General features: G+C 42.3%; 1 protein-coding gene across 2 annotated transcripts in view; it reads left to right on the forward strand.

Moving 5' to 3' along the window:
• The window catches only part of LOC130213423 (protocadherin-16-like), a 96,971-nt gene that overhangs the window by 55,332 nt on the left and 25,254 nt on the right, over nt 1-16,385 (forward strand). For both annotated transcript variants that reach the window (XM_056445044.1, XM_056445054.1), the window contains exon 5: nt 11,715-11,903. In XM_056445044.1, coding sequence (XP_056301019.1) covers nt 11,715-11,903 — 189 coding nt within the window. The remainder of the gene's footprint in view (nt 1-11,714; nt 11,904-16,385) is intronic.

A 16,385-nucleotide genomic window follows, 5' to 3' on the forward strand; every position in this document is an offset into this window, starting at 1 on the left:
TCAAATTCCAAGTGGCCTCTCCCAATGATAGACTAACGGTGGTCTGGGAGTCCCACACATACTCGGCAGAGAGAAAATAAAATCCTGTGGTGTCCCACGAGGAGGAAAAAGACAGATTGCACACTTTCTCTGTCTCTTTGTCATGTTCCATTGGTTTATTGGATAAACAACCGAAATGCCCCAACTGTACACACACACACGCACACACACACACACACACACACACACACACACACACACAGAGTCCCCTGTTTGAAGTCCATCTACTCCAGTCCGTCTGTTTTCTCGTCACCTTTGGAATTACTGCAAGACAATAAATTAGAGTTCACACGTTACATATCTCACACTATAGATCAACATTTTTGGCTTAGAGACATTTTTTCCCGCCATGTGTTTTGTTCTCACTGTTTTAGCAGCTTTTGCTTTACTTTCGCAGCATCTTTGATATTTTCAGACACAGACAGTAAATCAGAAGAACTAATTGATCGGCTCGCCAACGGCGTCGAGCCTCATTCAGCTCACAGATTGACGGCTGATCGAGGATCAGTTACAAGGGTGCAACGTGGATTCCCCTGACCGCGCTTTGAGTCCTGATAATTGCCACATTGCCTCCATCGTGTGCAGACTTAAGACCATTTAATGACCGCGGCCGAGAATATATAGCCGCAGCTTTCATTTCTCTCTGGGTGGTGAACGTGCACATTCGCCCCTTCAACTTTGACACCTGACCCCCCCCCGGCTCCTCATTAGCTTCCCCCGCGAGCAGACGGCAAAAAAAAAAAAAAAATCTGTGGTATTTCACAGATATGCACCTTTTGTTGCCGGCAGCCTGAGACTCAGACACAGACCGGCTTTAAACGGCTATAAATATTTAACGCTATAACTAAAAAATAGGGCTGATTTCTGCTCTGATTAAACCAGCTGTCAGTCAGCTCCCACAGGATTCAGATTCTTAACAGAGGGGGCCAAGCGTCGACGCACACAGACAGTAGACAGGCACACACACACACACACACACACACTGTTGCACACCCGGGGTTAAGAGTTGCCACATTGCAGGGCTTTTGGCGCGAGATAGGATCGCTACTATCTAAATCCCCCTGCGTCTCTTATCGCTCTATTGAGTCCAGTCAGGTGATGTCATCCCTCATTGTGCTCCTCTATCCATCCCTGTAACAAGCTTTTTATCTGCCTCACTTTTAACCTTCATTCCCAGTCGACTCCCTCTTCTTTTCTCCCTCCACCTTGGCAGATATGGTATATTTGCTTGGTTCTAGTACAGGAGATTTCTAATTTAAAAGGGATGATATTTATTCCAATTACACCTTTTAAATCCGTAGGTTCATGGGATGGGGGAACTCCAAGCGTCGGACATAAATGAGGTGACTGGACTTGTGAATATGCGTGGGCAACGGCTCCTGTGTGCTTTCACATGAGATGCAGCCCGAAGATACACGTCCTAACACACACCACATGTCTCGAAGCTGAAGCTCTTAAATCCACCGTGGAGTTTATTGTTTAGCTTTGACTGTGGAACATCTTCAAATATGTCCGGCTGCGTGTCGCTGTACTCGCGTACAAGTATGCATATCCGTAGGAGTAAGAGGCCGAGAGACTTTTTAGTGGCCATCATCCGTAATTCTGTTCATTAATAATACTAGCATGCTGTCCTCCAAGTGGAGAAGCCAAGTCTCCATCGCTCTGTCTCTCTCACCTCCCCGGCCCTCCTCTTCCCCATCCGTGGTTTGATGGCGCTAATCATTCCCAGCCGCGAACTCCACATGAAAGACAACGAGCACTTGCTCGTAACAGGGTGCTGAAAGAAGGAGCGAGGGAGAGGACAGGAAAAGAGGGCTGGAGCTAAAAAGAGAAAGGGGATGCCAAGGGAGGAATGGAGATTGAAGGAGAAGAGGGATGGAGCCTCGGTCCTCCTCGCTCTCATTTCAAGGTCTCGTGTTATCATTAGCCCTGTCTTTTGTTCCTTTGCCAAACTATTTCACCCCCTCTCTTCTCCTCTTTCGTGCCGTATATATAGTATATCTTAATGGTACCCATAGTGCCTTGGAAACAGCAAGGCAGAAATTGATTTGGAGACTTGAGAAATGCTTAATGTGAGGAATGCAGGTCGCTGGAGAGCAAAGGAATGTTTCAGTGGCAAAAAAAGAGCAACACAGTTAAATAAGTTCTTTCGCTCTTTTCCGACACTCCGACCCAGTTTCAGTTTGTCGGAAATAACTTCAACGAGGATGCGTTCAGTTTCCCACTTCCAGGTTTATCGTGCTCTTTTATGGTCATATAGCTGCTGCTTTGGAGGACACTTTTTTTTTTTTACAGCTCAGAGTTTCTGGCATTTTTTATGTCACTATTAATTTTATGGTGCTTCTCAAGTTAACTTTTAAGATCAAGGAATGCAGTTAAAGCCCTAAAATGTGTTGCCAAACTTGAGAAAAATGAAGCCAAATGGCAAAGACTGAAAAATATGATTTTACTTATGGAAGAGCTAATGAAAAAATAAGTCAACAAGATGATGAATCAATGGCAGTGTACAGTTTCATCATAACTGATATCAACCTGATGGCCAATACTACTAAAGTAAGGCCCGAGTTGCAATAAACTGCATATTCTGTATATGGCGGGACATCATTTACATTCATTTTATCATTTTTCTTGGCGTTCTCTCAGGTCATGATTTCCATATCGGCCTGGCACCACTCAGTGGAAGAATAGATCAGTTTGGGACAACAACTTTTCCTATGAAAGCTTATAGAATCTCTCTCTCTGCCTCCCTCCGTCTCTTTCATGAGTAGCTATAAAAGTCCAGAGCTGCAGCTGCGTCCTATAGCCCCGCGCAGACTGCCTCTGATACTAACCGATGTTTTACAGGGATAAAGTCCAGAGAGCAGCAGGATCCACCTGGACCGTCGGCCACATCTGGAGAAACTGAGATTAGAGGAGTTGAAAGGAGGCAGTACAGCGGAGGAGCTTTTTTCGGGCTAGATGTCGGCCTTCTGGTTTCATTAGACACGAGCCGTTCATTTGCACCTCCTCCCAGACAGGAGACCACGCCTTCTTCTTCTTCGGGGCATGAAATACTACCCACGGACACTTACTCTGAGCAATGTCTGTGAGCGTTAAGGAAAACAGTAGTCGTGTTTCAGACATCGAAGTCGCCCCCTTTAAAGAGACGACCAGCCGAGCAGCTGGAGGAGAATGAGATTGACAGTACTGTTAGGGTCGAGAATACCTGTGGAAGAGGCCTGATTTCTCTAATCCACGGAGTTTTATACTCAATGTCCCTGGCCCCGGTCAAAACGTCACTTCCGGTCAAGTCGCTAAACAAGTATTTTCACAATAAGAGTCCCGTCTTGTTATTGTCCGCATTAAAGTCACCTTCACAATAAAAGTCCCTTGTTATTGTAAGTCACTTGACGGAATTCAACCGGCCTCGTCAATCTATAATTCTAACATACGGTCACTCTCATGCAATATACATTAATTCTTGCCATTTACATTTGCATAGAGTAAACATTACCCCTATGCTTCATAATACATTAATAACAATATCAATATTCTCCCTAATATTTTCTATTATAATATCTTTCTATATGTATTAATTTAAAACATAAGACCTCTGCAGATGTCATCAAAATAAACTATTACAACCTAACAGTACCATAAGTAGAAAGGTAGAGGGACAAAGAAACAGAAAGTATGTGTGAAGAAGAGTGTGGCAAATGAATGGTGAAGACTGGGTCTTTGCTCATGCTCCAGTGAGCGATCGCTCCTCTGCTGGATGAATAGCTCTGTGGAGACAAAAGGCTTCAGGAGTCCTGGATGAATTCGATACTCGGCACGCTCTCCCTGACTGAGTCCTTACCGGGCCGACGTGTGCTGTGTGAGACTCGACGTCTTTTAATAGATATACAGTAGCCGCTCGATGAACTCCACAATAGGTGGATTCATGTTTCATGTATTACACGTTCAGATGGTTGGCAGATGCTTAATCGAAGCACTTTTCAGTCTATTTTTGTTTCGATGATTTTTCCAGCGATACACGCTGTGAAAGGCCACAGACGTGTTGTCAAGGACAAAAAAAAAGGAAACTCCACAGCTGGTAGGAGAGATAGCGCATACGAAAAAGTGATCGTACACTTTAAATGTTTCGTCTCGTAGACAGTTACCACAAACGTACACGTTTGAGCTATTTTCCTTTTTATAGGATACTTTGACATTTTGGTGACGTCAGGCGGGATATCAGCTGCTCCCAAAGAAAAATAACCACATTGGAGTTTTTTTTTTGCACGTTTAAGCCCATAAAGTACAAATTATGTATACTTAGCTTTACTGCCGACCATTTTCCAAAGTGAGCAGCACTCCACGATGTTACCACCTTCCAGGCAGCCGTTAGTTTTAGGTCGTGCCAGTAATGTGTGGAAGTCAACTTGCAAAAACCACCATTATGGCCCTTTAATATAATAACGTCCACCAAAGGATGTGAATGTGTTTTTTTTCTTCCTCAACTGCATAAATATAATGGGGCCTCATCCAAAAAACACTTACTAAGTTGTAACACACTTTAGAGGTCACATTTAATGAAAAAAAAACTGTTAAAAAACATGGGCACCAAACCCGTAGACGTTTTTATAACAACATGACCATCCTGTCACCTACATCCAAGAATCTGTGTAAAAGTGGAAGATCCCACGGAGAAAATACTATGAACACTAAGAGAGACATTTAGATGTTGAAATGTGTGGGCGCCTGTCGGTGTGTATGTGTTGCCACGTGATTGTATGTTAAATACAGCAGCAATCCCCCGGAGATGAGGGATAGGTGTGCAGACGGCTGGCAGGTCATGCATCAGAGGCTCCGGCGTGGGAGGAATTCCTCCCTGGCAAACACCCTCGTATAGTCGGCCAGATCTCTGGATTTAAGAAGACGTGTGTGTGTTTACTCGATTACTTTATTGGCTTTTTTGTTGTTTTTGTGGAGATAAGTGCTGTAAATGCAGGATACTGCCACACATTGGGAGAGGAGTTTCAGTTGGCACGTTGGTGGGATCCAACCCTCTGGCCTGCGTTGTGGAGTCAGATGCATTGACAGGAGGGTAAATGTACCGATGAGAGTTGATCTTTAAAAGCTTCTTCTGAAGGGTTGATGTGATTTTGATGTGCTACACATTTCAAACGGTGATGCTTTTACAATATAATAATAATAATAACTAGAACGGGCACTCGGTAGAGCGCATACCTTCGCATATCACACGATTGGGCATTGAATTATGAACATGTTCAATTCAATTCAATTCAGTTTATTTGTATAGCCCAATTTCACAAATTACAAATTTGTCTCGGAGTGCTTTACAATCTGTACACATAGACATCCCTGCCCCAAAACCTCACATCGGAAAAACTCCCAAATAACCCTTCAGGGGAAAAAAGGAAGAAACCTGGAGGAGAGCAACAGAGGAGATCCCCTCCTAGGATGGACAGATGCAATAGATGTAATGTGTACAGAAGGACAGATTTAGAGTTAAAATACATTCAATGAATATGACAGAGTGTATGAATAGTTCATAGTAGGCATATTCCACGATGGAGACCTCCACGATCCATCAGGCAGATGGCGGGAGGAGGAGGGCGGAGTCTCAACAGGACAGTGGCGTAGTCATGAGCAGGAATTCCACGACCCAGGCAGTCCATCAGGCAGATAGGATCTATGCCGTCTCATAGGGTCCGGGACTTCGGGAGAAAGCAGAGTTAATGTAGTGTGATTGAGAGATGAAAATTCATCCTTAGGAGAGAAAAAAAACGTCCCCGGCAGCTATAAGCCTATAGCAGCATATCAAGCTGGTTCCATAAAAGAGGAGCTTGATAAAAGAATTTTAAAAGTGATTCTTGATTTTACTGGGAGCAGTGCAGAGCAGCTGGTGCAGGGTGATGTGATCTCTCTTTTTTTTTTTGAGAACAACCAGCTGCAGCATTCTGGATCACTGGAGGGACCTAAGAGAGAGATTTATTAGAGCAGCCTAATAAGGAGTTGCAGTAATCCAGTCTCGATAAACGAGCCGTGAACCAAGTAACGAACGCTGTGAAATTTTTCTGCATCTTTTGAGACAAGATGTGCCTGATTTTTAATATTACGTAAATGAAAGAATGCAGTCCTTGAGATTTGTTTTTGGGGAGTTAAAAAGGACAAGTCAAGATAAGATAACAAGATTGTTTACAGTGGTGTTGGAGGCCAGGGCAATGCCGCCTACAGAACCCACATCAACAGATAATTGATCTCTGAGGTGCTCAGGGCGATTAAAATTACTTGGTTTTTTGTCTGAGTTTAACATCAAGTTGTTGGTCATCCATGTTTTTTTATCTTTAAGAAATGCTTGAATTACAGAGTTGGTTGCTCTCTCTTCTATTTATATATAAATGCGTAGTGTCATCTGCATAACAATGAAGTTTATGGAATGTTCCTGATAATATTGCCCAAAGAAGCGCATGGCATCTATAAATAAAAATAAAATTATCACTCTTTAGAACCTTGTGGAACTCCGGGTGGATGGTTGCTCAATCATCGTTTGATCGCCACAAAATACAATCTGAATCGAGTGATTATTGAGTAAATATTAGTGCCGTTAATGCCAGCTGTCGACCTCATGCCAATCTGACAGTCCAGTCTACACACTGTCATGGTCAGGTCAACTAGTCGTACTTGCACTAAGGAGGAGAGTACTGTATTGAGACTGCTCCCATATCTGCCGCATTTAAGAGGTCATTTTGTACTTTTGTGTGTGTTTGTGTTTTCTAAATCTGATTGAAAATGGAAACTATTATGATGTAGAAAGTCGCACAACTGATTTGCACTTTCTTCTTCAAGGATTGGAGAGAGGGGGAGGAGAGAGATCGGTCTTGTTAAATATAGTTGGATCCTCTGGCTCCAGAGTTCTTCAGGAGAGGAGCCATTTTGAAGGACCTTGACCAAGTGGTGGTGGCCTGGTTAGGCAGAGACACATTGATAATATCTAATAGAGAGCCGCCAATTAAAGGCAAAACGTCTTTAAGCAGCCTCGTCGGGATGGGGTCCAAGAGACAGGTATGTTGTTATTAGTTGCATGCCAATTGGATAATTGGGTAAAAAGAAGATGTTGACCTTTTCATGACCTTGACCTTTGACCCGATCGATCCCACAATCTAATCAAATGGTCCCCGGATAATAACCAATCATCCCACCAAATTTCATGCGATTCGGTTTAATACTTTTTGAGTTCTGCGAGTAACACGCATACAAATAAATAAATACATAAATAAACTAGAATGGGCACTCGGTAGAGCGCATACCTTCGCATATCACAAGATTGGGCATTGCATTATGAACATTTTGGCATTAGTTGCATGCCAATTGGATAAAAATTGACCGTGCTATGGTAAAAAGAAGATTTTGACCTTTCCATGACCTTGACCTTTAATCCGATTGATCCCAAAATCTAATCAAATGGTCCCCGGATAATAACCAAACATCCCACCAAATTTCATGCGATTCAAGAAGATTTTGACCTTTTCATGACCTTGACCTTGACCTTTGACCTTTGACTCGATCGATCCCAAAATCTAATCAACTGGTCCCCGGATAATAACCAATCATCCCACCAAATTTCATGCGATTCGGTTTAATACTTTTTGAGTTAGGCGAATAACACGCATACAAATAAATACGCGGCGATCAAAACATAACCTTCCGCATTTTCAATGCGAAGGTAATAATAATAATCATTTATTTTATATAGCGCTTCTCAAGACACCCAAAGTTGCTTTACAGAGTCCATTGTGTCTTTGTTTTGTCCCTCTGCCTCTGATTCATCCTTCAAAATCCCAAATCATTACATCTTTAATATCATAGCTCCCAAGGTGTCGATAAACGTGTTCTTGTATCTGTGCTTTCTTTGTGCAACCTGAAGTTTGCCATCGATATTTTTTTTCCCGGCATGAAGAATCCGTACCGTCGCATTTTAGAGTGTGTAGAGTGTGCTCTCCTGCTTGGTCTCATTCTCTAATTCAAACCTTTTTCCAGTCCCAAAACTACTTCCAAGTGTATTTCTGAATACTGGGACGAATATTTGATCACAAGCAAAACCCAAACACACTGTCATGCCTCCTTCCTTATCCAGAGCAGAGCACCCTTTCCTTTTGTCTTTGAACGTGACCTGCAACATCGTTTATACAGGGTAAATATAGAGGTGCCGATGAAGTCACCTCTATGACCAGGTGGGCGGTCATGGGTGTTAAAGCCTCTTTAGTTAGATTATGTGAAAAGTATGCCGTCATCATATATGAGCGTGTGTGTGTGTGTGTGTGTGTGTGTGTGAGCACGTACACGTTCGTCCCGTTTTCATCACCACAGGTGGCTAATCCATCACAGACAGTCATAATTATATGACTCACACCCAGACATGTGCATAGATCCCAACAGATTGTGTTAGTCTCAACAGCAATGATGTAGATCCCCAGCTGTAAACGTTGACCAAAGGAGGAGGTCCAGCACGACCCCTCGAGAAACCACAAAATCGTCTCGCCGCAGTCGCACCGCGACTAACATCCCTGAAGAAGCGGTTCTTATAACCCCGGTGTGAGTCTAGCTGGTGGTGTTTCTGTCCATCTGTGTCTAGCCAGTAGGTAAAGTGCAATGGTGAAGACATGTGATGGAAGGATGGGAGGATGGAAGGATGAAAGGATGGGAGGAAGGTCGTAGCCGGACGTCTGGTCTAGTGGTCCTCTGGGGTTCAGGGCCAGGCCGAGTTCACATGTAGGATTCAGACCTTATGATGAAACTAACAAACAACTAGAACGGGCACTCGGTAGAGCGCATACCTTCGCATATCACAAGATTGGGCATTGAATTATGAACATTTTGGCATTAGTTGCATGCCAATTGGATAAAAATGGACCGTGCTTGTTATGATTTAGAGTGTTTCCTGTTTTGTTTTGAAGTCCCTGTCTTGTTTCCTGTTTCCCTGTGCTTCGTTCCCTGTGCTTGTCTATTTCGTTCCTGATTGTTCCCAGCCACGCCCTGATTGTTTCCACCTGTGTCTCCACCTGTGTCTCGTTTCCCCAGTGTATTTAGCCTGTGTCCTTCTGCTTGTTCGGTGTCTGGTCGTTTTTGTTCCTGTCTGGTTCTTGTCCCTGTTCCTGTTGTTTCTCTCCTGTTGCCAGACTGTGGTTCTGCTCAGTGAACAATTAAAGAAACCTTTTTATTTTGAAACTCTGCCTGCTGCGTTTGGGTCCAAACCTCGCCCAACACAACAGTGCTATGGTAAAAAGAAGATTTTAACCTATCTATGACCTTGACCTTTGACCCGATTGATCCCAAAATCTAATCAAATGGTCTCCGGATAATAACCAATCATCCCACCAAATTTCATGCGATTCGGTTGAAAACTTTTTTTGTTATGCGAGTAACACGCATACAAATAAATAAATAAATACACGGCGCTCAAAACATTACCTTCCGCATTTTCAATGCGAAGGTAACTAATACAGACGTAACAGAAATATGAGATAAGCTTTCACTCTGATGATATGACTTTGTTTATAACATCTCTGTCATCTCTGTTTTCTATTTGCATTGGGTATATTTCGAATATTATTTTAGTTTCACGCAGCATAATATCTCTGGTTGCTCATACAAGGACTTCAATTAGTCAACTAACAGGCCACTTTGGTCTCAGTCAACGTAATATTACTTTAATTTAAATGTATTTCTAGTGGTGGTTTTGTATTATTCTTTGCGGAGAAACTCAGTTTTACATTAAATCGATTGATTGATTTTAAAATCATAGGAGTTTCAGTCCACTCAGTATTATTTTGGGTCGAGGACAAACCTAAGAATATCCTCCCTTTGCCCGAAATATTGCAATCAGTATTTACACAAACATGTAATTGAAAGTAAAAAAGCAACAAGGAAATCCAATATCTTTCTGTTGCCTTATTAGAAAGCCTGTATGACGAGGCGGGGGGGGGGGGGGTCTTGGCTCGCCATCAAGGCTTTGAGATCTGAGGGGGAATGCTGCTTTTAACAAGCACCATAAACGCCACACAACAATGTTATGGACCGGTGTAAACCTTCAGTGAGCGGAGGACCCCGGAGCACCGGGACATTTCCCATTTGTGTTTTGCGAGGGAATTATTGTTGTAATATGGGATTTATGAGTGTTTTAAAAGATTTGGTTGGAGCATACAGTGTGTGTGAAGGGTGCGTGCGTGTATAGGTGTGTGTGTGTGTGTGTGTGTGCATGTAGTTGTGTGTGTGTGTGTGGATGTGTGTGTCTGTGTATAAGTGTGTGTGTATGTAGGGGTGCTTGTGTGTGTGTATGTGTGTGTGTGTGTGTGTGAAGGGTGTTTGTGTATAGGTGTGTGTGTGTGTAGTTGTGTGTGTGTGTGTGTGTAGGGGTGCATGTAGTTGTGTGTGTGTGCGTGGATGTGTGTGTCTGTGTATAAGTGTGTGTGTGTGTAGGGGTGCGTGTAGTTGTGTGTGTATGTAGGGGTGCTTGTGTGTGTATGTATGAAAATTGTTTTATTAATGTAGTGTGTGTGTAGTTGTGTGTGTGTGTAAGGGTGCTTGCATGTGTGTGTGGTTGTCTGTGAAGGGTGTTTGTGTATAGGTGTGTGTAGGGGTGCGTGTAGTTGTGTGTGCGTGTGTGTGTGTGTGTGTAGGGGTGCTTGTGTGTGTAGGTGTGTGCTTGTGTGTGTGCGTGGATGTGTGTAGGGGTGTGTGCAGGTGTGTGCGAGTAGGGATGAGGTGTGTGTGTGTTTGTGTGTGTGTGTAGGTATGTGTGTGTGTAAGTAAGTGGGTAAGTAACGTTTATTTATATTTCACTTATCACAGACAATGTGTCAGAAAGTGCAGTACAGTAGTCAATTTAAACAATTTGGCAATAAGAGAAGCCATATATGTGTGTGTGTGTGTGTGTGTGTGTGTGCGTGTGTGCGCTTGTATGTATGTGTGTGTGCAGAAGAAATAAATTACTTTGGATAGGAATGAAAAAGTCATGCTGGGTCTGGACATCTGTCTGTTGTGTCTTTGTTCTTACAGTTTAAATTCCTTTGTGGGAGAAAAAGTGAATAAAGATGAATGTCGTAGACGTCCGTCGGCATCTCTTTAAATTGCCGGTAGAAAACCGTTTTGACCTTCCAACATTTATTATCTTAGTGCCTCTGTTGACGCTCGAACCAAACACACTCTGTCAAAACTCTTTACTCTCCTTTACTATCGGTTACCTGTCACTTCCTCCCTCTGTATCCATGGTAACCGCACTACCTGTCCTGTTCCCACATTTTCGAAAACACCGCGGGGGAGATTTATCCTTTTTTTTTTTTTTTTGTTTGCATATAGTGTATCAGTGATCTATAACAGGCAATTGCTCTCACAGATGCCGAGTTTTATAGTCCTCTGGAAATCATAATAAGTCGTTCTATGGTGTGTGATATTTTGACAAGTACAGATGTCGGGGCAGCGGTCTGACTGTAATACGGGACGTCACTGTGATAACAGAAAGGCCCTGAGCTCGTATATTATAATTATGACACGTGTACGTTTTCTTTCATGCTGATTTCTGGCACCTGCCGGGCGCGTCGGTCCGATGCTTCTTGAAATCCTCGTGTCTCACGGACTGTTAGACGCCGATGGAGCGTCCGTGTTTTTACCTCGTGTCTCTTTCCCCTCAGGTGTCGGCCACAGATGAGGATCGCGGTTCCTTCGGCGCCATTTCCTACATCCTGGGTTCTGGTTCTGGAAGCCCAGCGCCGACACACTTTACCATCGACAAGGAGACGGGTCAGATCTGCACCAGCACGGCTCTGGACCGCGATGAAGGATCGGAAAAGTTCGACTTGACCGTCACTGCAACGGATGGAGTAAGAATACTCTTAAAACTAGGAGGAATTAGGAGTTGTGATCTCTGTAACCCTTCATCTTGGCAGACACATCTATTATCTTTTTCATTTTTTTTCATGATCTGTCATTTCTCCTTTTATATATTTAAATTTAAATTACATTTTTTATTGAAAGTAGGCATCAATTAGACATTTCCAGATGTCTTTCAGACAATTGACATTGCATCTGCAGATTTTTAGATAATGCTCATTTTAGTTATACATATTTAGACAGAAAAAATGAGGCAGAATGAAAAAAAAACAATAAGAAAACAATGATCAATTCTCTATTGTACATTCATTGATCTATGAAATACAATCAGGTCTATGAGGTGTTACATATGTAATCCATTTTTCCCAATACGCCAAAAATTGTTCCAGCAGTTGACAGATGCCGTTATCTTCTCTATTGTAAACGTAAGATCCATCCATGTATTCAGAGTAGGACTTTCTTGTGACAAATCAATTCTTAGGTAAAGTATCAAACCACCTCTGGCAGATGGATTATGTTAATTCCTTCCACACCGCCAGGCAAACTGTGTTCCCCCCCCCCCCCCGTTTCCAATCTTCCATTTTTGTGTGTATTTATTTTCTTTAACCTTTGCATTTCTTTCCAGTTAAATCCTCATTAATCCTAGCTGAGAAAGACGTGAAGTTAAAGCACTCGTTTTTAAAAATGTTTTATTATGACCAAACATTGACGCCTCCTTCTGATCAAAGCTTCAAGCAGACGCCAAATTAACCCTTGTGTTGCCTTAGGGTCATTTTGACCCGAATCAATATTACACCCTCCCCCCGCTTTAGGATTAATTTGACCCCATTCAATGTTTAATGTCGGTGTTCTTTCGGTAGTCAACAAACAAACATAAAGTGCCTCACACTTAAACTTGGAAAACAATATTAATTCTAATAATTTTCTGGAGGTTTTAATTGCTGGCGTCAAATTGAACCCAAAGGGTAAAATATGTTAGTAAATATAAAGGTAACAGGAGGGTGTAACATTGAATCGGGTCAAAATGACCCAAAGGCGGGGGGAGGGTGTAATATTGATTCGGGTCAAAATGACCCTAAGGCAACACAAGGGTTAAGGACGTGCGCGCCGAAATAAATCAGATCCAAGATGACAAGTAGGAAAACCGATCCATGGAAAATAGTCAATTTACATAACCTTTTCCACTGTAGGATATCATTTAAGTTAAATGTGGTGCTTTACTTGACCACATTTACACACTCTTTGCTCTCGCGTCTTCCCAGTAGACACGTGTACATTTAAAGTATCAATGAATCACGTGGGATGCACTTAAATAAGCGTTAGGTGCAATAAAGCATTCATTCTCTCGTGTACTTATACATGTATACATATATACACTACCGGTCAAAGGTTTTACAACACCCCCATTTTTCCAGTTTTTATTGAAATTTAAGCAGTTCAAGTCTAGTGAATTACCGGAACTGGTACAAAGGTCAGCGGCAAACTGCCAGAGGTTAAACAAAAAAGTTTAGGTTCCCAAAAACTGAAAAATAATGTATATTTCAGAGTTATACAAAAAAGTATTTTTCAGGGAACAAGTAAAGGTTGAACAACTCGTAAGCTGGAAGAACTTTCTGAAGAATATTTGATTTCCATTGTAGAAAGAATGAGAACGAGTGAGTTCTGTTATCTCTGCAAAGGTGGCGACTTTTGACGAGTCAACATTTTTTATTACATTTTGTTAGACAAAAAGATTCCATGATTTATTTTTTATCTCCAATTGTTCTATGCTTTAATTTCAGATTACATTAAGAAATTAAATTTCAATAAAAACTGCAGAAATTGAGGTAATCTCAAACTTTGGACTGGTAGTGTACTTGAAGAAATGGAATACCATCGTTTTAAATGTGTTTTCATTCGTCATAGTTGTCATATTTTATTATATTCTCCATACACGTGAAGATCGAATTCAGTTCTATAATTTACACACGGGGCATCTTCGCTCCGGACCCCGGCACATTCCCAGCTCAACTCATCTGTTCCCTCCGTCTCAACCGTCCCTTTTTTTTTTTAATGGTCTTGTCAAACTGAGCCGAGAGATACCGCGTGATGAGCGTGAACCCTTCTCCCCGCTGAAAAAATACATACAACGGTTGATTGGCTCCATATTCCAGGGGATCTTAACCAGAGGACTCATCTTTATGTATTCCAGCTGCTCCCTTTACACTGTGACATAAATCTATCGTCGAAGTTTCACAACATGAAAGTCACGAAGAGACGGAAAACTATTTGAATGCTGCCTTTGGAGACGTACAACGCAGGAAGGGAGGCCGAAGTGCGGTTAAAACCTAAAGCTATTGTTACGATTCGTTCTCCTTTGTCTCAATAGACTCGTCAGTTACGATCCGTAATATCGCTTTCAGCATTGGCGCTGATGTGATCTTTGTGTACTCAAAACATAATATTTGAATTAGCAATTATCTTCAATCAAATCTCACACAACGATATTTATTTGTGTCCTTCCCCAGGGTGGCCTGAGCTCAGTAGCGGCTGTGCGAGTCTCTGTGGTGGACATCAATGACAACCGCCCACCTTCTACCCGTCCTCTACACAGTGAGTCTCAGTACCCACAGTGCACCGGGAACCTCCGTTGTCAAGGTCACGGCAAATGACCCCGACGCCGGGGAAAACGGCAGGGTGACCTACCGCACAGTGCCTGCAGGAGGAACCGGTTTCTTCACTCTCAACAAGGACACAGGTGTGTGTGTGTGTGTGTGTGTGAGCTATTGTGAAATGTGTCCGCCTAAAACGACACAGATTAATTTATCTTCCCGACTTCCTCCAACAGGCGTGATTTCTCTCGCGCGCTGCGGCAAAGCCAACACGGTGATCTCCATGGCGATATCGGCCGAGGACGGCGGCGGTCTGACGGCGCCCGTCAACGCCAGGGTGAACGTGAGCGTGGTGGGCGGCTCGGTGGCGTCCCCCGTGTTCGACCAGGCCCAGTACTTCTTCACCGTGTCGGAGGACGTCCTCAGGGGCACGCGGTGGGGCGTCCGAGCCGCCGCCAAGACAGGTGACGATGTCCTCTCTCTCTTCAGAGATGTCTTCTCGGCCTTTGTAGACTTGCTTCTATCTGCCTGCTTCTGGATCTCAAAGAAACCCTCATGTATAAATAATCCCTCTGTTCATGAATGTCGTGCTGTTGTAGTTTGCCGGGTGATTGGAAAGACTAAATGTCTTTTATATCCACTGTTAGATTTTGCCGCCCCCAATTCGTTTCGGTCTTTTTTTTAGGCATCAGATCAATAGAAATTAAAAGCTGGTTTCTAATTATTTTTTTCTTTGGTAACCAATATTTGACTGTGGTTTGACACCAGATGTTCACAGATGTTTCAGTATCAAGAAAAATGACGGGAAACCACTTTAAAAGTATAATTTCTTCATTTTTGTTTTTTTCTTTGGGCCATACTGAGTATTATTTTGTAAGGGGGAACCCGTGTTTCATCTTTCCGACAAGTACCAGGAGAAAAAACGCACTTCTGGGCTGGAGATGATGTATTTCCTTCTCACTCCAGCTGTTGTACAAATACTCAACCAATAAGAGCACACACTCCATGAGGAAATCACATCCACCTCAAAACTCACTTTACAGGGGATCATTTTCACTGTGGACGGATTTTCTTTCTGTATTAATGATGGATAAATGAATTTAGATGGGCCTGTAATTCTGAGTGGGAGTGATAATGAAGTGTTCTATTATCTTTTTCATTTTTTTTTCATGATCTGTCATTTCTCCTTTTATATATTTAAATTTAAATTACATTTTTTATTGAAAGTAGGCATCAATTAGACATTTCCAGATGTCTTTCAGACAATTGACATTGCATGTGCAGATTTTTAGATAATGCTCATTTTAGTTATACATATTTAGACAGAAAAAATGAGGCAGAATGAAAAAAAAACAATAAGAAAACAATGATCAATTCTCTATTGTACATTCATTGATCTATGAAATACAATCAGGTCTATGAGGTGTTACATATGTAATCCATTTTTCCCAATACGCCAAAAATTGTTCCAGCAGTTGACAGATGCCGTTATCTTCTCTATTGTAAACGTAAGATCCATCCATGTATTCAGAGTAGGACTTTCTTGTGACAAATCAATTCTTAGGTAAAGTATCAAACCACCTCTGGCAGATGGATTATGTTAATTTCGTACACACCGCCAGGCAAACTGTGTTCCCCCCCCCCCCCCGTTTCCAATCTTCCATTTTTGTGTGTATTTATTTTCTTTAACCTTTGCATTTCTTTCCAGTTAAATCCTCATTAATCCTAGCTGAGAAAGACGTGAAGTTAAAGCACTCGTTTTTAAAAATGTTTTATTATGACCAAACATTGACGCCTCCTTCCGATCAAAGCTTCAAGCAGACGCCAAATTAACCCTTGTGTTGCCTTAGGGTCATTTTGACCCGAATCAATATTACACCC

Source organism: Pseudoliparis swirei, chromosome 3 (genome assembly GCF_029220125.1).
Source record: "Pseudoliparis swirei isolate HS2019 ecotype Mariana Trench chromosome 3, NWPU_hadal_v1, whole genome shotgun sequence".
Taxonomy (NCBI): domain Eukaryota; kingdom Metazoa; phylum Chordata; class Actinopteri; order Perciformes; family Liparidae; genus Pseudoliparis; species Pseudoliparis swirei.